This window comes from Somniosus microcephalus, chromosome 32 (assembly GCF_052327205.1).
Source record: "Somniosus microcephalus isolate GS21.2 chromosome 32, FLI_Smic_1.0, whole genome shotgun sequence".
Lineage (NCBI taxonomy): Eukaryota > Metazoa > Chordata > Chondrichthyes > Squaliformes > Somniosidae > Somniosus > Somniosus microcephalus.
In genome coordinates this window covers 40,876,236-40,900,613 of record NC_141018.1, presented here as the reverse complement: position 1 = coordinate 40,900,613, position 24,378 = coordinate 40,876,236, and the positions used below count along the sequence as shown (strand labels likewise).

The window sequence follows — 24,378 nt, the reverse complement described above, 5'->3', positions numbered from 1 at the left end:
ATTAGTAATGAAATAACTGCATTTAAAATAAAGAGAGATATATTAAATAAATAATCAAACTCAAAGAGGAACAAAAAATATGACTGGATGGATTACATTTGCTCATTTTGAAAGAATCTAGGGGAGAGATAGCAGAGGCATGACGACACATATTTAATAATTCATTAGAAAAAAGTGTAGTGTCAGGGGACTGGCAGATAGCGAACATAATACCTATATTTAAGAAGGGAGATAGAACATGTCCAGGGAACTATAGACCAGTCAGCTTTACATCAGTGGTAGGAAAAATAATGGAATCCCTACTAAAAGAGAAAATAGAAGAACACCTAGAAGCCAAAAATATAATCATGAATATCCAGCATGGATTTCAAAGGGGAAAGTCTTGCTTGACCAACCTCATTGAATTTTTTGAAAAGGTAACAGAGAGAATAGACAAGGGTAATGCAGTAGATGTAATTTATCTAGATTTTCAAAAGGCCTTCAATAAGGTATCACATAACAGACTAATGAATAAGGTCAGAGAATGCGGAGTCAGGGGACAAGTAGCAGAATGGATAGCTAGCTAGCTTCAAGACAGAAAGCAGAGAGTAGGGGTAAAGGGTAGCTATTCACAGTGGCAGAAAGGGGGTAGTGGTATTCCACAAGGATCAGGGCTGGGACCACTGCTGTTCACAATTTACATTAACGATTTAGACTTTGGAATCAAAAACACAATTTCTAAATTTGCGGATGACACCAAGTTGGGGGGGGGGGGAGATAGTTAATACAGAGGAGGACTGCAACAAATTACAGGGAGACATTAATAAACTTGCAGAATGGGCAAATAATTGGCAAATTAAATTCAATACAGATAAATGTGAGGTATTACATTTTGGTAGGAAGAATAGGGAGGTCACTTATTACTTGGCGGGTGCAAGTCTGGGTGGGGTAGAGGAACAAAGGGATCTTGGAGTACAAATACACAAATCACTAAAAGTAGCGACATAGGTTAACAAGGCCATAAAAAAAGCAAACCAGGCACTAGGGTTTATTTCTAGAGGGATAGAATTGAAAAGTAGTGAAGTTATGCTAAACTTGTATCGAACCTTGGTTAGACCACACTTGGAGTACTGTGTACAATTCTGGTCACCAGATTATAAAAAGGACATAGAGGCACTGGAGGGTGCAGAGAAGATTTGCAAGGATGATACCAGAAATGCGAGGGTATACCTATCAGGAAAGGATGAACAGGCTGGGTCTCTTTTCGCTTGAAAAAAGGCTGAGGGGTGACCTAATAGAGGTCTTTAAAATTATGAAAGGTTTTGATAGAGTGGAGAGAGAATGTTTCCACTTGTGGGGAAGAGCATAACTAGAGGCCATCAACATAAGATAGTCACCAAGAAATCGAATAGGGAATTCAGAAGAAACTTCTTTACCCAGAGAGTGGTGAGAATGTGGAACTTGCTACCACAGAGAGTAGTTGAGGCAAATAGTATAGATGCATTTAAGGGGAGGCTAGATAAGCATATGAGGGAGAAGGGAATAGAAGGTTATGCTGACAGCGTTAGATGAGGAAAGACAGGAGGAGGCTCGAGTGGAGCATTAACACCAGCATGGACTGGCTGGGCCGAATGGCCTGTTTCTGTGCCGTATATCCTATGTAATGTCAAAGCAGCTGTCAGTCACTGACACAGCATAGAAATACCATTCTGTGCCATTTCATAACATTCTTAGCAATTGTTCTACACACTATTTATTTTACTTCTAGTGGGTTAATACGAACATTTGAATAGAAGAATTAAAAAGACATTCAGGCACCACCACCGACATAGCACCAGCAACAACTTGTATTTAGAAAGCGCCTTTAACATAGAAAAACGTCCCAAGGTACTTCACAGAGATGTAATGAAAAAATGAACACAGAGCCAAACGAGGAGATTTAAGGAGGGGAGACTGAGAGCTTGATCAAGGAGCTGGTTATCAAGGAGAGTTTTAAAAATGAGTGTGCAGAAGTGGAGTTGAGAGGGTCGATGCAGGGAGGATGTTTCCCCTGGCTGGGGAGTTTAGAACCTGGGGTCACAGTCTCAGAATAAGGCGTCGGCCATTTAAGACTGAGAGGAGGAGAAATTTCTTCACTCAGGAGGTGGTGAATCTTTGGAATTTTCTACCCCAGAGGGATGTGGAGGCTCGAGTATATTCAAGACAGAGATCGATCGATAGATTTTTTAATATTAAGAGAATCAAGGGATATGGGGATAGTGCAAGAAACTGGAGATGAAGTAGAAGATCAGCCATGATCTTATTGAATGGTGGAGCAGGCTTGAAGAGCCAAATGGCTGACTCCTGCTCCTATTTCTAATGTTCTTATGGAAGGATTTAGGGAGGGAACTCTAGTGTGGAGCCTAGGCGGTTAAAGGCAAAGTCACCAATGGTGGGGTGCAAGGGTGGGGGATGCATAGAGAGTTCAGCAGACAGTGTAGCACTGGAGGTAGTTACAGATATAAGGAGGGGCAAGGCTTGAAAGGATTTAAATACGAAAGAGAAATTTAAATTTCAGGTGCTGGGACCAATGTGGATGAGAGAGGATAAGGATGATGGGCAAACAGAACTTGGTGAGGAATAGGATGCGGGGGATTTTTGGATGAGTGGTGGGTGGAAAATGTTGCCTGGAGGTGACAAAGGCATAGATGAAGTTTCAGCAGCAGATGGGCTCAGATCATAGATCAGGCGATGTTACCAAAGACCGGCAGGGAGACGGGGGGGGGAGGGGGAGGGAGACCGGAGGGGGAGAGACAGGGGGGAGGGGGAGAGAGAGAGCGCGTGTGAGACAGACAGATTCGCAGGGGGAGCGAGGGGAGAGAGCGCGCGGGGGGGGGGGGGGGGGGGGGAGAGAGCGGGGGGGGAAGAGAGCTGAAGATTGCATGCTGAAGGTTGTTTTTGTGACTGGAAGCCTGTGTCCAGTGGTGTACCGCAGGGATCAGTGCTGGGTCCTTTGCTGTTTGTAGTGTACATTAATGATTTAGATATGACTGTAGGAGGTATGATCAGTAAGGTCGCAGATAACACAAAAATTGGTGGAGTGGTAAATAGCGAGGAGGGAAGCCTCAGGCTACAGGATGATATAGACGGGTTGGTTAGATGGGCAGAACAGTGGCAAATGGAATTTAACCCTGAAAATGTGAGGTGATGCATTTTGGGAGGACTAACAAGACAAGGGAATACACAATGAATGGTAGGACCCTAGGGAGGACAGAGGATCAGAGGGACCTTGGTGTACATGTACATAGATCCCTGAAGGCAGCAGGACAGGTAGATAAGGTGGTTAAAAAAGCATATGGGATACTTATATTCTATGCCTCGGCTAATGAAGGCAAGAGCAGGGAGGTTATGATGGAGCTGTACAAAACGCTAGTTAGGCCACAGTTGTAATACTGTGTGCAGTTCTGGCCACCACACTGTAGGAAGGATGTGATTGCATTGGAGAGGGTGCAGAGGAGATTCACCAGGATGAAGAGAGACTGAACAGGCTGGGGTGAGAGACTGGACAGGCTGGGGTTGTTTTACTTAGAGCAGAGAAGGCCGACAGGGGACCTAATTGAGGTGTACAAAATTATATGGGGCATAGATAGGGTCGATAGAAAGGAACTTTTCCCCTTAGTAGAAGGGTCAATAACCAGGGGGCATATTTCAAGGTAAGGGGCAGGAGGTTTAGAGGGGATTTGAGGAAAAACTTTTTCACCCAGAGGGTGGTTGGAATCTGGAACTCACTGCCTGAAAGGGTGGTAGAGGCAGGAACCCTCACAACATTCAAGAAGCATTTAGATGAGCACTTGAAACGCCATAGCATACAAGGCCACGGACCAAGTGCTGGAAATGGGATTAGAACAGATAGGGCTTGATGGCGGGTGTGGACACAATGGGCCGAAGGGCCTCTTTCTGTGCTGTATAACTCTATGACTCTATGGTTATGCCTTGGACCTGAGGAACTCCTGCAGCGATGTCCTGGGGCTGTGATGATTGACCTTCAACCACCACAACCATCTTCCTTTGTGCTAGGTATGACTCCAGCCAGTGGTATGTTTCCCCCCCCCCACCCCCCGCCGATTCCCATTGACTTCAGTTTTACTAGGGCTCCTTGTTGCCACACTCGGTCAAATGCTGCCTTGATGTCAAGGGCAGTCACTCTCACCTCACCTCTTGAATTCAGCTCCTTAGTCCATTTTTGGACCAAGGCTGTAATGAGGTCAGGAGCCGAGTGGTCTTGGCGGAACCCAAACTGGGCATCAGTGAGCAGGTTATTGGTGAGTAAGTGCCGCCTGATTGCACTGTTGATGACACCTTCCATCACTTTGCTAATGATTGAGTAGACTGATGGGGCGGTAATTGGCCGGATTGGATTTGTCCTGCTTTTTGTGGACAGGACATACCTGGGCAGTTTTCCACATTGTCAGATAGATGCCTGTGTTGTAGCTGTGCTGGAATAGCTTGGCTAGAGGCGCAGCAAATCTTCAGCACGATAGCCGGGATGTTGTCGGGGCCCATAGCCTTTGCAGTATCCAGTGCGCTCAGCCGTTTCTTGATATCACGTGGAGTGAATCAAATTGGCTAAAGACTGGCTTCTGTGATGGTGGGGACCTCAGGAGTAAGTCGATATGGATCATCCACTCGGCACTTCTGGCTGAAGATGGTTGCAAACGCTTCAGCCTTGTCTTTTGCACTCACGTACTGGGCTCCACCACCATTGAGGTCTTGAATATACTCAACGACTGAGCCTCCACAGCCCTCTGGGGTAGAGAATTCCAAAGATTCACCATCCTCTGAGTGAAGAAAATTCTCCTCATCTCAATCCTAAATGGCCGACACCTTATTCTGAGACTGTGACCCCTGGTTCTAGACTCCCCAGCCAAGGGAAACATCCTCCCTGCATCTATCCTGTCAAGCCCTGTAAGAATTTTGTATGTTTCAATGAGATCACCTCTCATTCTTCTGAACTCCAGAGAATATAGACCTAGTCTACTCAATCTCTCCTCATAGGACAATCCCCCCATCCCAGGAATCAGTCTGGTGAACCTTTGTTGCACTCCCTCTATGGCAAGTACATCCTTCCTTAGGTAAGGAGACCAAAACTGTACACAATACTCCAGGTGTGGTCTCACCAGGGCCCTATATAATTGCAGCAAGACGTCTTTACTCTTATACTCCAATCCTCTTGTAATAAAGGCCAACATACTATTTGCTTTCCCAATTGCTTGCTGTACCTGCATGTTAACTTTCAGTGATTCATGTACAAGGGCACCCAGGTCCCTCTGAACAACAATCTCTCACCATTTAAAAAATACTCTGCTTTTCTATTTTTCCTGCCAAAGTAGATAACTTCACATTTCTCCACATTATATTCCATTTGCCATGTTCTTGCCCACTCACTTAGCTTGTCTATATCAGCTTGAAGCCTCTTTACATCCTCCTCACAACTTACATTCCCACCTAGCTTTGTATCATCAGCAAACTTGGATAAGTTACATTTGGGTCCCCTCATCCAAATCCTTGATATAGATTGTGAATAGCTGAGGCCCAAGCACTGATCCTTGCGGTACCCCACTAGTTACAGCCTGCCAACCCGAAAATTACCCGTCTATTCCTACTCTCTATTTTCTGTCCATTAGCCAATGCTCAATCCATGCTAGTATATTACCCCCAAACCCTCTTAAACGTTCAGTGGAGTGTTAATAGTAACAAGAGTTGTGTATTGATGTATAAAAATTGCAGGAAGCTACCTTAGAAGAAACTACTATTTGTTTATTGAGAAAGACACAGAAAATACTTTGATTAACCTGATAACGTACAATTTTGATTTGGTGTAAATGTTTGAAATAGGAGATTAAAAATTGAGAGTACAATGAAGTTTGTTTCCCACTATTTAATTGCGAAATACCTAAAATAATTCAACATTTTTCGTGATAAGAGCAGGGATTAATATTGTGGAGAATGGTTGAGAGAAAAACATTAGAAGCGAAATTCGTAAATTAACATCTGTACGTCAACATATTAGTAAACATTTCCAAGTCAGTCTGATTGGTTCTCCTGTCCAAGAAGAAAGATGAATGTTTATTTGTGTTAAATCATAGCTTTTCCTGCTTTTTGTTTTTAATTCGGTGATGCAAATTGTACATGTGTTTTTCTGCACTTGTGAATAAGTGCTGCATTTCTGACATGTTGCATGGTGGGGGGAGGGGGGTGGAGATGCTGATTCAAGACCACGTTTATTAATGGAAGTGATTGAAGCTGAAAATACGGATATCCGTTTTTGTTCAATTCTTTTTAATACTGTGAACTAAAGAACTACAGCACTTTACATTTGTTGGTTGCATTGTGATTAATATTCGAATCACTTATGTGGACATCCAGCACGACAGTGCCACAGGAAAGCCATTGCTATAGTGACATGAGGGATGGGCTAATACGTTGAAATCTTTAAAATTAATACATATTGCACGAATAGATAATGCCTCTTTCAGCTCACCTTGGGCTTTTGGATTGTTTTTCAATGCCTAACTGTGTAATTGAGTGATGTTTCTGAAATGTTAATGCATTATTTTGCAGTTCTTTTATATCCCAGTCATTTCTGACAAGTAATTTTTTTTTTAAATAGAATTTGTACATGACGAACTACAAGCTTTTAATTAATTGTACCATAAACAAACTTGCAGAATGAGCATGTAAATGACAAATGAGTTTCAATATAGATAAATGTGAAATGGTGCATTTTGGTAAGAGGAATAAGAAGGCCACCTACTCCTTGGAAAATAATCTAGATGGGGTAGAGCTGCAAAGGGATCAAGGGGTATAGCTTCACAAATCATTACAAGTAGCAACGCAGGTTAAAAAGCCATAAAAGTGTAACTGGGGTTCATTTCTAGAGGAATAGAATTCAAAAGCAGAGAAGTTATGTTAAACCTATGTCGAACCTTGTCTGATTGTCTCATGATTTGAGATGGTGGGGTGGCAGTATGGCATTAGCGTGTATATGCTTTTAAGTGGTTGCTGTTGTTGTAAATGTTGTTGTTGTAGTAAATGTTGTTGTTATAAAATTTGCCCATGGACAAAAAAGGTCACGCTCAAAGGAGTTCATGGCCCGCACAGTACAAAAAAAATTTTTTTTTTTTTTTAAAAAAAAGAGGGAACATGGTTTGTGACGGGAGAGAAAATGGGGGCAGATGATTATCTCAGGGTCAAACAAGATGCCAAGGTTGCGAACAATCTGGTTCAGTCTGAGGCTGCGGTTGGGGAGGGGGAACAGAGTCAGCTGCAGGGACTAAAGATCATGGCTTCGGTCTTCCCAATGTTCAACTGGTGCAAATTGTGGATTATCCAAGAGTGGATGTCGGACAAGCAGTCCGGCAGCACAGAAGCAGTGGAAGGGTTGAAAGAGGTGGTAGAAAGGTAGTACAACACCTGTCCATTAGAGGGTGCAAGTTCATGAACTTAAATGTACTTTATCCCTCATACCTTCAATAGTCTATCTGGCAAAAATCTATTCAGCTTCTTAAAATTCATAACATTCTACACTGCCACAGGCTGCCTAGATAGGCTCTCCCACAGTCATCACCCTCTGCATAAAGAAGTTATATCCCTGAAAAGTGACCACTTTTACTATTATACTGGCCAAATCTGGTTGCATATCTGAATAATGACACTGATACTGTACCTGGTTTGCATGCAGATCCAGCACATCGAGATCAGTCAGACTCTCCAGATTAGAAATGTTCTTGATTCTGTAAAGTGACAGAATCAAAATGTATTTACCATTTGTCCGGGGAAACTCGAGAAAATACATTCTGCACATACTTCCATTACACACATTTATAAAAGGATTTTATTTCCAGCTTTTCAGCCTCCTCTGATAAAGCACCAATTCTTGCTGGCGTTCAGTCCCCTGGTTGTCCTTCAGTATTGTCCCCAAGTGATAAATCTTCATATTTGTGTCTAGGCAGTGAGTGCTGACAGGCTGTTTACACCACTGGCAGATTAGCTGGGAGCCCCAAGGAGATTTTGAACAGTTCAGAGTGGCGGCAAAGCAACCTGAACATTCCAGGCCACATTGGAACTGGAAATACATCCAGAGGCAAGGACCACCTCCCAACAAAGCAGCATACCCCACAGATGGGCCTGACATGGAGGAATAGCACAATTTACTGAAAGAAGCTGGAGACAGTAAATCTAAGAAAAAGCACAATAACAGATCCCAGTCAGCAGAACGCATTACTTTCCTGAAGACTAAGATGATGACAACTGCTGACATTAATCCCAAGAAATCCTAACCAAAAGAGTTGTCAGCACCTCATTTAGGATTAACTAACCTGCAGCACTTTTACCATGAAACTGGATATCATAATAGATACACTATGAAAAGAATCCTTATACAATGAATGTGCTCACATTTCTCTCGTAATTATATAAATAACATAGCTTGCAGTTGCGACCCTAGCCCTGATGGCTGTCACTGAAAGTAGGAAGTTCCATAAATATATGTAGGGGTAACTGTATGAAGCTCCATGGTGCCTTGCTAGCAGTGAGCACGGGTCAGACAACCGGGGCTAGAATGTTCTAGTCCCATTAGCTCTTTCCAGAGTTGATCACAGGCAGATGGGGAACTCGCCACTCCACTTAATAACTTCAAATTTGCAAATTTCAATCACTTTAAATTGTAGAATGTTGAAGCACAGAAATGGCCACTTGTCCCATCCAAGTCTGTGCAGTGCCTTTCTCCACACGAGAAACCTAGTGTAATCCCACTCTTCCGCTTACTCCCCAAAACCTTCAATATTTCTATTTATCAAGCAACTAGCTAATTCCCTTTTTTTTTTTTAAAGCATTTATGGATTCTTCTTCAACAATAGTCTGTGGCAGAGAATTCCCCATTCTGACCACCCCATGTGTAAAGAAATGTTTTCTAATGCATCACATTATTGGCCCCTATATGCTGTTTGCTTAACTGTAAGTTAGGTCCATGGAACCAGCTCAGATCCTGCCGCTCCCGCTTTGAGACTGAATCAATTATATTGGGGGTTTTTTTTAATCTGGTTTTTCGCCTCTCCCGGGAGATCACATGGGTTCGGGTGGGATGGAGAGTGATAGTATATTTGAGGTTAGGATCAGATCAGCCATGATCTTATTGAATGGTGGAGCAGGCTCGAGGGGCTGATTGGCCTACTCCTGCTCCTATTTCTTATGTTCTTATGAACATTTTCCTAAGGTTGCAGGCCAGTATAAAAGGGTCAAATGTTACTGATATACCTATCAATTCCTCCAATAAAAGGCGAAGAGTTACGAAGGTGACTAAAGGTTTTTATTGACTAAATAACAGCCCACTCTCGTGGGTGATCCGATCCAAGCAGGAGGAATACCAGCCAGTCGCTCACCTTTATACCTGGCCTGGTGGGTGGAGCCAAGGCGGAGTCGGCAGTGGTCATCCCAGGTATAGCAGTGTGGCAAGAGGCGACCTCGTACCGTGATACAATAGTGGTCAGTGATACAGTTATAACGAACAGTGGTGAACAGTGCTAACTACTAACAGTGATACGATAGTGAACGTGGTTTACCACATTCACCCCTTGTTTAGAATTAAGTCCGGCGGGGTGAAGTGTACTACCAATTCTGGTAGGTCAGTCTGTCCGGAGGCTTCGTAAGCCTCTCCGATCGCCGCAGCGGTGGTGTTGCCTTATCCGGTGCTGGTGCCTTATCCGGTGTTGATGCTGGTGTTTGCGTGGTCGGCGAGGGCTCGTGGGGTTCCGGCATGCCGTCTACCTGGACTGAGGTTGGGGGGGGTGGTGGCGGTGTTTCCGGATCGGCTGAGGGTGCGAGGTCTCGTAGGGAGACAGTGTCCTCCCGCCCGTCTGGGTACGCCACGTAGGCGTACTGGGGGTTGGCGTGCAGGAGGTTCACCCTCTCGACCAGGGGGTCCGTTTTATGGGTCCTCACGTGTTTCCGCAGCCAGACCGGCCCCGGGGCGGTCAGCCAGGTTGGTAGAGTGGTTCCCGTAGTCGACTTCCTGGGGAAAACGAACATTCGTTCATGGGGGGTGGTGTTAGTGGCCGTGCAAAGTAATGACCGGATGGAGTGCAGCGCTGTCGGGAGGACTTCTTGCCAGCGGGAGGTTGGGAGGCCCTTAGACTTTAAGGCTAAGAGGACGGCCTTCCATACCGTCGCGTTCTCTCTTTCCACCTGACCGTTACCTCTGGGGTTGTAGCTGGTGGTCCTGCTTGCTGCAATACCTCTCTCTAGGAGGAATTGCCGGAGTTCCTCGCTCATGAAGGAGGAGCCCCGGTCGCTGTGTATATAGTTCGGGAACCCGAACAAGGCGAAGAGGGCATTCAGGCACTTAATGACCGTGCTACTGGTCATGTCGGGGCAGGGGAAGGCAAAGGGGAAACGGGAGTACTCATCAACGATGTTGAGGAAGTACACATTACGGTCAGAGGACGGGAGGGGCCCCTTAAAGTCGATGCTCAGGCGCTCGAAGGGGCGGGTGGCCTTGATCAGGCTTGCTCGGTCCGGCCTATAGAAGTGCGGTTTGCACTCCGCACAGGTCTGGCAGTTCCTGGTCATGGTCCTGACCTCCTCGATGGAGTAGGTCAGGTTGCGGGCCTTAATGAAATGGTAGAGTCTGGTGACTCCGGGGTGGCAGAGCTGGTCGTGGAGGGTCTGAAGCCTATCGATATGCGCGCTGGCGCATGTCATTCGTGAAAGGGCATCAGGGGATTCGTTCAGCTTGCCTGGCCGGTACAAGATCTCATAATCGTAGGTGGAGAGCTCGATTCTCCATCTCAAAATCTTGTCATTCTTGATTTTGCCCTTCAGCTTGTTATTAAACATGAAAGCCACCGAACGCTGGTCGGTGAGGAGGGTAAATCGTTTGCCTGCCAGGTAGTGCCTCCAGCGCCGTACTGCCTCCACGATCGCCTGGGCCTCTTTCTCGACCGACGAATGTCGGATCTCGGGGCCCTGTAGGGTCCTTGAGAAGAAGGCCACTGGCCTCCCCTCCTGGTTTAGGGTGGCGGCTAAGGCGAAGTCGGATGCGTCGCTCTCCACCTGAAAGGGGATGGACTCGTCCACTGCGTGCATCGTGGCCTTGGCTATGTCTCCCTTAATGAGGGAGAAGGCCGCGCACGCCTCCTCCGTGAGGGGGAAGGAAGTGGCTTTCAGGAGGGGTCTGGCTTTGTCCGCGTAATTGGGTACCCATTGGGCATAGTAGGCGAAAAGCCCCAGGGTTCTCCTAAGTGCTTTAGGGCAGTGGGGGAGGGGTAGCTCCATGAGGGGGCGCATTCTTTCTGGGTCGGGGCCGATGATTCCGTTCTCCACTACGCAGCCGAGGATGGCAAGGCGCGTGGTGTTAAACACGCATTTCTCCTTATTGTAGGTGAGGTTCAGCCGTTGGGCCGTACGGAGGAATTTCTCCAGATTCGCGTCATGTTCCTGCTGGTCGCGGCCGCAGATAGTGACGTTATCTAGGTAGGGGAATGTAGCCTGCAGTTCGTTCTGGTCAACCATCTGGTCCATCTCCCTTTGGAAGACCGAGACCCCATTAGTGACACCGAAGGGGACCCTAAGGAAGTGGTATAGGCGCCCATTCGCCTCGAAGACGGTATACTGGCGGTCCTCAGGGTGGATAGGGAGTTGGTGGTAGGCCGACTTCAGGTCGATGGTCGAGAATACTTTATACTGTGCAATCTGATTGACCATGTCAGATATGCGGGGGAGGGGGTATGCGTCCAGCTGGGTATATCTGTTTATGGTCTGGCTGTAGTCGATGACCAGGCGGTTTTTATCGCCGGTCTTTACGACTACGACCTGGGCACGCCAGGGGCTGCTGCTCCCCTCGATAATGCCCTCTTTCAGGAGGCGCCGCACCTCAGAGCTAATGAAGGCTCTGTCCCCGGCGCTATACCGCCTGCTTTTGGTAGCGACGGGTTTGCAGTCAGGGGTAAGGTTAGCAAACAGAGAGGGTGGCGGGACCTTGAGGGTGGAGAGGCTGCAGGTGTTACGCGGTGGGCGGTTTAACGTTTGCTGGTTGTTGACTGTGAGTGGGGGGAGGGGTCCACCGTATGCTAGGGTTACGCTTTGGAGGTGGGATTGGAAGTCCAGCCCTAGTAGGACGGCAGCGCAGAGATGGGGGAGGACGAGGAGTTTAAAGTTTTTATACTCCGTGCCCTTAACCGACAGGGTCACGACACAGTAGCCGCTGATGTCCGTGGCGTGGGACCTCGATGCCATCGAGATTCGGCTGCGCGTTGGTAGGACAGAGAGGGAGTAGTGGCTCACCGTGTCTGGGTGGATGAAGCTCTCCGTGCTTCCGCTGTCGAACAGGCAGGTCGTGGCGTGGCCGTTCACTTTGATGTCCATCATTGACTTGGACAGATGGTGCGGGCGGGCTTGGTCCAGGGTGACGGAAGCTAGTGTGTAGCTGAGCGAGTCGTTGTCATCTGCGGGCGAGGCGGTCGGGCGTGGTGAGTAAAATGGCGTCTCCCACGAGGTAGGGCCCCATGAGGCACTATTGGGGTCGGTTGCCTTAATCAAAGATGGCCGCCCCCATGACTCATGTGTGGGGATGCTGGCCTCAGTTGCCCTAAACAAAGATGGCCGCCCCCATGACTCATGTGTGGGGATGCTGGCCTCAGTTGCCCTAAACGAAGATGGCCGCCCCCATAGTTCGCATGCGGCACTGCTGGCCTCTGAGGATCCGCTCCTGCAGGCCTTGGAGAAGTGGCCTTTCTTCAGGCAGGTTTTACATATGGAGTTCTTGGCTGGGCAGCGCGACCTCGGGTGCTTCTCCTGGCCACAAAAAAAACAGCCGGCGGCCCGATCGCGGATGCCCGATGTCGGGGCCGGTGCCGGGGGTGGCGGGGCCGGTCGGGTCCGGGACGCCGACGCAGAGGTAGGTCCTGGGGGCGGCGCTGGGAAGGGTGCTGTGGTAGGGGTCGGGCCCGAGTCCCAGGGTCGCGAGCAGTACCTGGTGAATGCTTCCTGATCTTGGTGGGCCACTTCCAGGGAGATAGCGAGGGCTTCAGCTTTTTCCATGCTGAGGTCTTTAGCTTCCAGCAGTCTTTGCCGTGAGTACTCGGACCGTAGGCCTTTCAGGAATGCGTCGCGGATATTATCTTCAGTATTTTCGGCTGCCGACACCGATTTAAAGTCACAGTTCCTGGCGAGTGCATATAGCGCCTGTGAGAATTCGGCTACTGATTCTCCTGGCTGTTGCGGCCGTGATCTTAGGAGGTGCCTAGCGTACATGTAGTTTACCGGGGTCCGGTACTTCTGTTTCAGCAGGTTGATGGCGGTCTCGTAGGTAGTCATGTCCTCGATGAGAGTGTATACTCTCGGGCTCAGTTGTGCCTGCAGGACACTTAGTTTGGATGCCTGAGGGACGCTGGATTCTCTCAGGTATGATTCGAAGCAGACCAGCCAGTGTTTAAAGTCTGCGGCTGAGTTTGCTGCTCGTGGGTTCAGGTCCAGGTACGGCGGTCTGAGGGCTCGCAGCCAAGCTGGCTGGTGTGGCTGTGCTCCTGGGAGCTGCGCTGGTGGCTCCTCCGCCGGTTGTGACTCGTTGTCGGACATCATTAAATTTAGTCAATAAAATTGATATACCTATCAATTCCTCCAATAAAAGGCGAAGAGTTACGAAGGTGACTAAAGGTTTTTATTGACTAAATAACAGCCCACTCTCGTGGGTGATCCGATCCAAGCAGGAGGAATACCAGCCAGTCGCTCACCTTTATACCTGGCCTGGTGGGTGGAGCCAAGGCGGAGTCGGCAGTGGTCATCCCAGGTATAGCAGTGTGGCAAGAGGCGACCTCGTACCGTGATACAATAGTGGTCAGTGATACAGTTATAACGAACAGTGGTGAACAGTGCTAACTACTAACAGTGATACGATAGTGAACGTGGTTTACCACAGTTACTATTTCTGATACATACCCAAATACTGTATTGTACTCTTTCCTTTCCTTGGACCGCCAAATGTAATACATTAGTTGCCCAGAAATCAACAAGATTGGTATATCAGAATGTCTTAAGTTCATTCTGTGAACACCAGTTGTAAATTTGCCGTTCACTAGTTTGACCCTGTGTCCCCTGGTCCTCCCACATGGTTTAGCTTGAAGCAGTGTTTTGGAATGAGCTTTTCTCTCAGGTACACTCTCAAGTCACCCCAACACACCAAACAAGTGATGAGTATTTTTGGATTATGGGAACTTTAATTTTTAGGGCTATGTGGTAATTATCACAACATTGAATGTGTTAATATAATCTGTTTATATCAATACAGTAACTACACGCTACACATTACTATGCAGAATTATTGTTGAGTTGAGACTGAGTGCTTAAGTGTAGATTGAGCTAAGTGGTCACTGACTGGGACTGCTGTAGCCTCAGCCATCTTTACATGGTGCAGTCCAGAAGTGGATAAAAGCAAATTATGGCAAATGTAAAACTTGTTAGGAATTTAAACACTGTTTTAAAAAACTGTATACTTTACAGTTAGTATAGAATCATTTTTCACACCTACCTCAAGTGAAGAAATAGAAATGGCAGCACAAGCCTATTACCTCCCTTTTACTGGTCCAATATTTTTACCTGTACAGATATGTTAGGGTATATATAGATTGTCGTGAAGTGAAGTTTTAAAGCTGTTCCAATGCCTGCATTTTTCTCCCAGTAAAGCTGAAGTGACAGTTTGATCTTAAAGATCATTTAAACAATGGACATTTTTAATGACTCCAGTAGAAATCTACAGTGCGATCAGTTGGATTATGCAGATTTTTGAACTGTTCAATCCTCACTCCCCAACTAGTGAGAGGTATGTTTACACCATTCCCTTCTGGTGTGCAACATTTAGATGGTTACCAGTAGCTCCACACAACCATTTCCGCTGTCAGTTAATCTCTCCGAAAATTGCTCTACAGGAAAAAAAGGTTTGAAAGAGCCTCTATTCCCCTTTGGTCTGTGCTGGATAGATATTTGCTCAGAGAGCTTCAAATTAGATTTGCAGTAGCTCTCCAGAAAAAAAACAGTACTGACTCACTTTGAAAATAAAGATTAACTGTCCAAATTCCTGCTGCACACTCTGCCCTGTGGCACCGTACACTGTTCACTGCTCAGAGACAAACATTCCCCAGGGTCACAATAGGAATGTAATTTGGTGTATGTGCAACAGGAAAGACTCTCCATCTCCGCTTTAGCAGAGACATATCTTGCTCCTTCCTGGTACTTTGTTTGCACAGCTGTAATTCCACTGCAACAGTTGTATGACCTCACCAGATACCTATACATCTATCTACATGTCTTCTGATCACTAATTACTGGGAGCTCTAACCATTTGACTGTTGAATATAAATATCTGCACTGGACAACATGAAGCCATGTCAGTTCAGATCCCACATACTTGCACCTGGACTTGAACTGCACCCTGTACTGTTACTTCACTGCACCCTTCGAGTGAATACAGTTCCTGTCTGAACCAGTGGCTCAGAGAATATTTGCTGCACTAAATCATTAAAAAGGGCAAAGGGCAAGGTTTTAGTGTAGGGATGAACAAAATTTATTAACATCTGTTTCAAGAACCAATATTCCAACCTTCAGAAGCTCAGAGGCTGTAGAAGTTATACATTTTTGTATGAACAATGTGCTGATGTGAGCTTTTATTAATGAAATGAGTCCAGCTGACATGTGCTCAATACATTAATGGGTTTGAAGCCAAATTACATTACTTCAAACCCTCTGGAGACTGAAGTTAGACCTCCAGTGCTTTCAGCCCTCTTCAGACACTGTTAATCTCATTTCACTGTTAAAAACATGCCCGATAAAATACCAGAATTTTACAAGTAAATTATGAGGCAATTACTTAGACATATTCTATTGAGCATATTGAACAGGACCATGTCATCGGAACCATGACATTTTTGTTCTTCCTTTAAAAAACTCATTATATAAAATATGTGTCATGAATCGCAACTTCTACAAGAAGTAACTCAGGAAGTACTACTAGTCAGCCAGCTGAGGGCGCCGTCTGAGGAGTATAAATACTCAGGCGTGGGCCCAACTTGGCCAGAGACAATCTGGAAACAGGAAGCTAGTGACTACTAACTAGACCTCCATGTTTTGTTACAAGTCGATTAAAGCCTTGCTTTATGTTCAACCAAGTGCGTAGTGAATCTTTATTACGTCAATATGCATCCATTTTTCTGAATTTGTTTTTACATTCATGTCTCACTGAATTGAGCACATCTTTCTGCTCATACTGTTTAAGGATGATATGTGAATGCAATTTTTCCCACAAGTTGTTCTGAAGGAAGCAATGCCTCTTTTGTCCAAAGGGTGTTGTTTCACAAGCTGTTCAATATATTTACCTGTTCAGACGCTGCTTATCAACGTCAATAATAAAGATTATAACTAAGAGTAGCTTATTCAATTTTAAAATCCCAATATGTTTACTAGGTCAATGATTTCTTTTTGCAAATACTGCAAACTATAAAGTTACCATTCCACTTCTGAAGCTCTTGCTTTCCCAGCTCCCTCTCTAGACACTGGCCACTGAGAGATGCACTAATCCCATTAATCAGCAAGTGTCCACTTTCACATATTAGAATGAAATGCCTTCAAAGGTTTAAGCCAGTGCAGTGCTTATACATTTCTGGTGATTTACAATTGAAAACCCCACAGTCAATAACCCATGATCCCCATCACTGCAATGCCATTAAGGAACGCTCAAGTCAATAGGCACTTCAATATCTGTCTCATGCAAGTGAAAGCAAATTGAACCAGTCCATGTTCAGTTTAAGTAAGTAATGACAACCAAACTTTATTTTAAACTTAGGCCACCCATCTAAAGAGCTGCTCTTTATAAATTAGCCGCACTGTTCTGCTGAACCATTTCCTGGTGCTTCAGAAACTTCTTTAAAATATATTTTTCAGGCACAAGTGCATGAAAGCAGCACCATGCTGAGGCAGCAAGTATCTCTTCATGAAATAACCCACAGGCAGCAAATAAAAAAAGAGCCTTACAGCAATGACATCCCTGAAATTCTTCACACAGCCCATAAATTTCACAGAATGCTCAGGTGACAGCTGACAGGCTTCAGTGCTGGGTGGATATTACACAATGTACTGAACAAGCAATTTAATTACAACATACCTTCACTCTGCACTCAAGACTTTAAAACCCAAGAGATTTAACTTCTGTGAGATCGCTGTACAGAAGAAGTGGCATCTTTCAATTAGATGTGTTGTTAGACAGGCATGAGCAGACCGAGTGCACACTCTCGCTCCTGATCAGACCGAGTGCACACTCTCGCTCCTGAGCAGACCGAGTGCACACTCTCGCTCCTGAGCAGACCGAGTGCACACTCTCGCTCCTGAGCAGACCGAGTGCACACTCTCGCTCCTGAGCAGACCGAGTGCACACTCTCGCTCCTGAGCAGACCGAGTGCACACTCTCGCTCCTGATCAGAGAGCTAAGTACTATCAAATACTTTTCCTCAAATTTAAGAAGCCAGCGACCCTGATGGAAAGTGTCCATATGCGGAAATCAACAAGGTTGGGCCTGTCTATACTGCCCCAGTGAGTAAATAGTCTCTGCACACTCGCATCAACAATGGCGACTTGGGTAAGCTACTGGTGAGAGGAGACTGATGCCCACATAACTGCACCCCACCAAGAGTCAGCACCTTCAGGAAAGGAGGAGGCAGCAGAGAATCAAGGGAATAGGTGACATTGAGCAACTGTTAGTTGAGAGCTCGTAGCAACGAGGAAAATTATGGACAAAGCTACAACTCAGCCGTTTCCTAGCCTTCTTCAATCCTCATTTAAAAAATATATCGAGCGTATTTTATATCTGTTGTTAGCAAACTGTCAAAGTGCTTCAGTATCTCAGTAATCATGGCATTACTTGCTATACTACCAAATGTAAACATGTTTTCCATCTGGGCAACAAGGATTTAGGATTAAACGCCTTCATCTAAATAAGAGAATGCAATTCAGAATGTTTCTTAGCAGGATGACCAGTCCTGTGGGCAAAGTCCTAACTCTGCCTCCACCACAAATAACGCATTTCAAAATTCATTGCATCGAAAACTGCAAGACCAAGCTAGCACACACCGTGGGCACCAGCCAGCACACAGCACGCCACAATGACACAGTACTGTGGATTTTAACATGGAGCTACAATCAGTCATAAAATACAGTCTGACCTTCAAGGTTAACAAGATTTAGTAACCACTTAACCTGTTACCACTAACTTATCATTAACAACTTAATAGCCTAGCTACAGATTTACATTATTAATCTGCTCAGGTTACTCTGGGAATTGCATTTCAGCTCATTGACGACTGCCCTGAACAACTAACACTTCAGCAACAAAAACAAAATACTGTGGCTGCTCCAAATCTGAAATAAAAACTAACACAGCAGCCTCCATGATGAAACCAGAATCATTATTTCTGCATTTCACAGCAATTAAATTGCAACAACTTAAAATACACATCAGACATCCTGTTACAGGCTATTACAGTTTATTATGTTGCAGTGCAGCTGATGCTCACTTAGTTGCACTCCAGGATTGATGCACATCTTCTGCAGATTTCAAAGTGACAGCAAATATTTAGCAAACAATAATGGACTGCAGACTCCTTTTTGGTCCTGGACTTGAGTTCTGTTGAAGTTTTCTCCTGTATGTTTGCTGAAAGGGGAAATCGATTTACAGTAACGGAGAACAGACTCCTGGAGTTCAGAAATCAATTTAACGGCTGACATACAACAGCCCATGCTTCACAACATTCTCATAATCAGGTAGCTAACCCCAAGGGTTCCATTATGCAGCCTTGGCAGCCCACAGGGAACAAACACTGAGCTGCAGGGACTTATTTCACGATAGATAATGTAACACAGGTAATAAGGTCTACCAGTTATATAAAGTCCAATTTCTACAAATAAACCAATCTCTGGAAACAAAATGTTTGTCCCATGTAAGCAATAACTGTCCAACTGGCAGGCAGCGGGCTCACACGACGGTTCACTCAAACACAATTTGCACTCTTCCCTCCAAACTAATAGCAACTGGTGCGCAGTTCAAGGCAGCATTGTATCATGAATTCATGTTCAAAGGGAGATTGAATTAAAACTGGCCTGACTGGCTAAACTCATTCACAGGCAGCCTCAACAGCTGTCTAAGAGTTATTTCACCACCAGCTTTTCAGTTTATGGAACGAAAGCTTAAATAGCTACAAATAATTTGAAAATTTTAGACCACATGATGAAAACACTGCAGAGTGCAGGAACAGCATGTAATGGTTAACTGCTTTCAAAATAATTACTTTTTCACAACCATTTTAACAAAGACTCAGATAGAAAAACTTGTGTTTTCTGTGTAAGCTGTTAAAACCCTGCCAACACCTGGTCAAAAGCCAACATCTAAAATGAGAGAGAAGATGTGGTTGTGGTTCAGGGTTTCAACACAGACATGTTGGCATACTGATAATACAATATCAAACTGTGAGCAACACAAAAGCTGTGCATATAAAGTTCCCATCTTATAGAAGAGTATTGAAGTTATCTGTCTACATCTCTCAGATGTTATAACAATTTGGGCTTTTTGCAATTCTCTGCTCATGTTTTAAATGACACTCTACACTGAAGGAAATGGGTCCATTTATCCCTGAAATGCAGTGTCACTGAAACACACAGAGAAAGTACTGTGCATCAGACAAATGGATTGTATTAGAATTACTTAACACAGTAAAAAGCGTTTGAAACTCACCTGCACATTTGGAAAGGCAGCCGCTTAATACCATCACCTCAGAGACTTGCAACAGTGCAAAGGAATACTTCACATTCACATCTTCCATAGTCAAAAAGGCTCTTCAACTTCAAACAAAATTCTTCCAAACTTTAATCATTTTTAAATCATGTCACCAATTCACCCAATCTTTTAAAGTGCTGAATTAAGTACAATTCAGTTTTATTACAGTAACCCCTTAACTAATGCACAATGGGCTTTATCTTTTCACATTTTGTTATATGCTGAATTTTAAATGCTTGTTTTCACAGACTGGGAAGGCAGTCAGTGGACAATGTGCGATCCTTACATTGAACTTAAAGCAAGAGCAGGTGGTTAAAGGGCTTCACCACCCTGCAAGGATGTTGGGAAAATTTTCCCCATGACTTTTACACCAATGGCACAAGACTTTTGGTTTTACAACACTGTTGCAAGTCTCTGAGGTGATGGTATTAAGCAGCTGCCTTTCCAAATGTGCAGGTGAGTTTCAAACACTTTTTACTGTGTTAAGTAATTCTAATACAATCCATTTGTCTGCTGCACAGTACTTTCTCTGTGTGTTTCAGTGACACTGCCTTTCATGAATAAATGGACCCCATTTCCTTCAGTGTAGCGTGTCATTTAAAACATGAGCAAAGATTTGCAAAAAGCCCAAATTGTTATAACACCCGAGAGATGTAAATAGATAAGTTCAATATTCTGACAATTGCAATGTTGTTTATGTATCCTCAATTCACAACAACTGAAGACCAATTTTAAAGCATTATTTCAGTTTCAGTCTTCATTTTTACATCCTCACGATTTGGATTTCTGCAGCCTTCGACATCAGGATGGGCTCTGAGTGACGGAGTCAACCACACTTGATGATGCAGAGCAGGCTCGAGGGGCTCTATGGCCTACTCCTGCTCCTAATTCTTATGCTGCACTTTACCATCGGAGGTCACCCATCCACCAGAGATTGAAATATCCACTGGGGAAAAGGGTCAAATCCAGGTCTCCAGCAGGGACACTAAGGGGGAGAAATTCGGTTGTTAGCGCCACCGATTAACGCCGAAAGAGGCCGAGAAGTGGGGCGCTAGCCAATTTCCGGGCGGGCGCAAGGCGCCTAGCGCCTCGCCCCATATTGAGCATGCATTTAGCGCCGGCGCTAAATCTTAGCGCCCGCTCATGGGCGCAGGCTGATTATGACGTCATTTGAGTGTGCAACGCCTTTTGGGCGCCCCGGACCAGAAATTCAGTGGCGCCCCCCTCCGTAGCACCTGGCGCTAATAGTGACAGCTTACCTGGACCTTACCAAGTCACTCTCAGGCTGGAGGAGCATTATTTAAAGGGGACTGGTGTGGTTTAAAAGCGGCAGCCATTTTTGGAGCACAACTTCCTCGAGAGCTACAAAGAGTTGCTGAGCTGCACACTGAGAGCCATTTGACAACTGAGCCAGCGCAGGCAGACGATCTTCAGCCTTCTGACCATCACCTTGCTGTTGGTGAGCCTTGACAACGGGGAACCTTCCTGTGGGCACTTATTATGGGGGCTGCATTGGAGGGGAACGTCCTGCTGCTGAATCATCTAGAAAGGGCACTGAGACGCTGGGAGAGGGGGGCGGGCATGGCCAGACAGAGGAGGGCCAACAGGCATCGCCACAGCAGACCTTACGCTGGCAGGGTTTTCCGACAGCAGTTTTCCTACATGAACATGCCGGAGGAGCAGTGTGTCAGAAGGCTGCAATTTAGAAAGGAGGTGGTGACTGAGCTGTGCCAGCTGCTTCAGCCAGATCTGCAGCCTCAGATAAGGTGCAGGACATCTCTGTCGGTGGCTGAGAAGATGCCTGCTGGCCTGAACTTCTACACGAGCGGCTCTTCTCAGGCTGCGCGTCAGAGGCTGATCAGAAGTAGCTTCTAGGCCCCTCTCACGGAATGCTTGCTGCCATTCCAAGAACAGGAATGGAACCGGTCTGATACCCCCAAGCCTGTGAAGGGCAAGATGCATGTAAATAGAAGGCATGGCCATTGTAAATGAAGAAAGTGTTTCATTACACAAAATGTGGTTCCTTCAAACATGAGCAACCTATGGAAACTTGTCTCTCACACCCGGGAGACTGTCCAAAACATAAATCACATTCCGACCATGTTCCTTGGCCTTGGTTCCACTGCGCCAGCCAAAGCATCCAATGCCCCATCAGTGAGGCGTTCCGCCCTCTGCCTCACCCTTTCCATGTCTTGCTAGGCTGGTGCGCCACAGGTAGGCTCCCACCGCTTTGAAGGCCTACAAGGCAGTGTGTCTGGTGATGCCAATTGACCTGCCCCTTTAAGAGCTGGCTGGCGCCAGTGTGTCTCAGGGAAAGTGATTATTGACAGCACCCTCGCTGCGCCCTGCCGCCGCGAAATTGGGTTGCGCCGCCGGGTTAGCGCCTTAAGAGTAGCGTGCAGCGCCTGATTTAGCGCCGCAATCACCTTTAGGGGCGCTGCAACCCAATATCGCACTAGGTGGCGCTAAATTGCGCCTGGCGCTAAACTTTGCGCATCGCCAGGACTAGCGCCCCAAACGCGGCTATACCGAATTTCTAGGCCTAAAGATTTTAGGCTATCCTCTCATTTAATAAAACCTTTTTAAAAATTAACAGCACCTAATTTGAAGTCTGGTATTTAAACACAAATCAAACCTCAGCAGATCCTTGAATCTCGGACTGTTGCGGCTACGATCGGATTTGACAATCAGGATGTGTTAAATTATTCACAGCAGGACATTCTGTTGAAAAGTTCAATTTTGTGATAGCTTAGTGACCCCTTGTGGAGAGTACTGGAACAGTAACTGTCTGTATAGATCAGACAATTTAGAACGGAACCATTTATCGTACAATCATAATTTGATGAAAGCGAAAGCTGGAATCATTCTTGTTTGTGCAAGTAATATTCCACTGTGCCTGGCACTTCAGCAGCAGGAGGTGGAAAATGTCACAGTAACCCCTACACTGCTCTCACATGCCTCCTGGTGGCCATCTCAAGAGTGACAGTGGTAACGACAACATGGTGCAGCCAAAACAGGAGGAGAAAATACTTCAAAATTGGAGATGAAGGGATAAAGAAATATACAGTTTTACACAATTTATTCAGTTTAATGGGCATCTTTTCCACAAATATAACTTATCAGACTCACTATAATGATCAGGTGTAGGATGTGGCGCCTGCCCTGCTCCCGGAGGGAAGCGCAGGCGTATGTGCAAACTAACAACAGAAAACGCTGGAAAAACTCAGCAGGCCAGGCAACATCCGTGGAGAGAGAAACAGAGTCAACGTTTCGGCTCAAAACCCAGGCGTATTTAAAGCAACTGCTCGTTTGTCCAATTCAATTTTCCAGAGTTAAGAAGCAAGAAGCACTAAATCCATTTTGGAAAACAAAGCTGCGACCAAGTCTGCTTGCAGAGTAGTGTCAGACTTGTAATGTATATACCTTTAAGTGGGGAACTATCTTTTACAGCTCATGTATACTGCAGTACCGGCAGTGACCACACCTGTATATAGCCCTGAGTAGTAATCTGTACAGATCAGTTGCAGTGTGAGCCATGTTGAGTAAACACCTGTTGTACCGTTCTCCGCAGTGTGTGTCTTAGTATACACGGACGCAACACTGGCGACGAGGCAGGTTCGAACCTACCTGCAACTCTGCATCACCTCCCGGGGATTCGTTCCTGGAGATCAGTGGATTGGAGGTCAAGGCCAGAGACTCGGGCGTCGACCACGGGCAACCGCCCAGTCATCCAGCAGAGACTCGACAATTGCGGGGGAGGCTGTCGAGAGCCAGGCTTGGCTTTCCAGTCGAGGTGGTCCAGCGAAACAGGCTGGCAACAGGTAGTGCGCAGACCCTTCCCGGACAGCAGCGGGCTAGAGCCCGACCAAGCGGCACAGCAAAGGGCCGAGCAGCGTCGACGGGGGAGAGAGAGGGCAGAACGCACAGGGCGCAGCCGGTGTTCAGGGGCCGAGCAGCGTCGGAGACAGGGAGAGAGAGACGCGCAGAAACCCGCGAGGCGCCGCCATTGCCACGAGGACCGCCGAGAGCGGCGTTGGCAGCAGCGCAGGAGAAGCACGCAAAACCTACAGGGCGCCGCCATTGCCACGAGAACCGCCGGGAGCGGCGTCGGCAGCAGCGGGGGAGGAAGGAAAGCGCGAGAGACACCATTTTAAGCCATTGGGAGACGCCATTTTAAACCACACCCAAAATGCCGAAGAGTGGCAGTATCACCGCATTTGACAATGAAGTCGAAGATTGGACTACATATGTCGAACGAATAGAGGTGTACTGCAAGGCAAATGGGGTGTCAGATGACAAGAAAGCGTCGGTATTGTTAAATTTAATGGGTGCAAAGACGTATGATTTATTACGAAATCTAGTAACCCCAACGAAGCCAATGGAAAAGAGTTTTGAAGGCATAGTAACGATACTAAAGGAACATTTAAACCCCACACCGCTGCTGATAGCAGAAAGATTCAAGTTTCACAAACAGAACCAGCGTAAGGATGAAAGCAATGCTGATTATTTAACAGAACTGCGCAAACTATCGAAACACTGCCAGTTTGGAGCGG

At 46.0% G+C, this 24,378-nt stretch overlaps 1 protein-coding gene across 7 annotated transcripts in view; it reads right to left on the bottom strand.

Annotated features, from left to right (window-relative positions):
• Positions 1-24,378, bottom strand: part of lrrc49 (leucine rich repeat containing 49) — a 423,652-nt gene that overhangs the window by 348,217 nt on the left and 51,057 nt on the right. For all 7 annotated transcript variants that reach the window (XR_015074388.1, XM_085972505.1, XM_085972503.1 and 4 more), the window contains one exon: positions 7,685-7,751. Coding sequence is in view for 6 of the 7 variants with exons in the window: in XM_085972505.1 (XP_085828631.1) it covers positions 7,685-7,751 (67 nt within the window). In the remaining variant the exon portion in view is untranslated. The remainder of the gene's footprint in view (positions 1-7,684; positions 7,752-24,378) is intronic.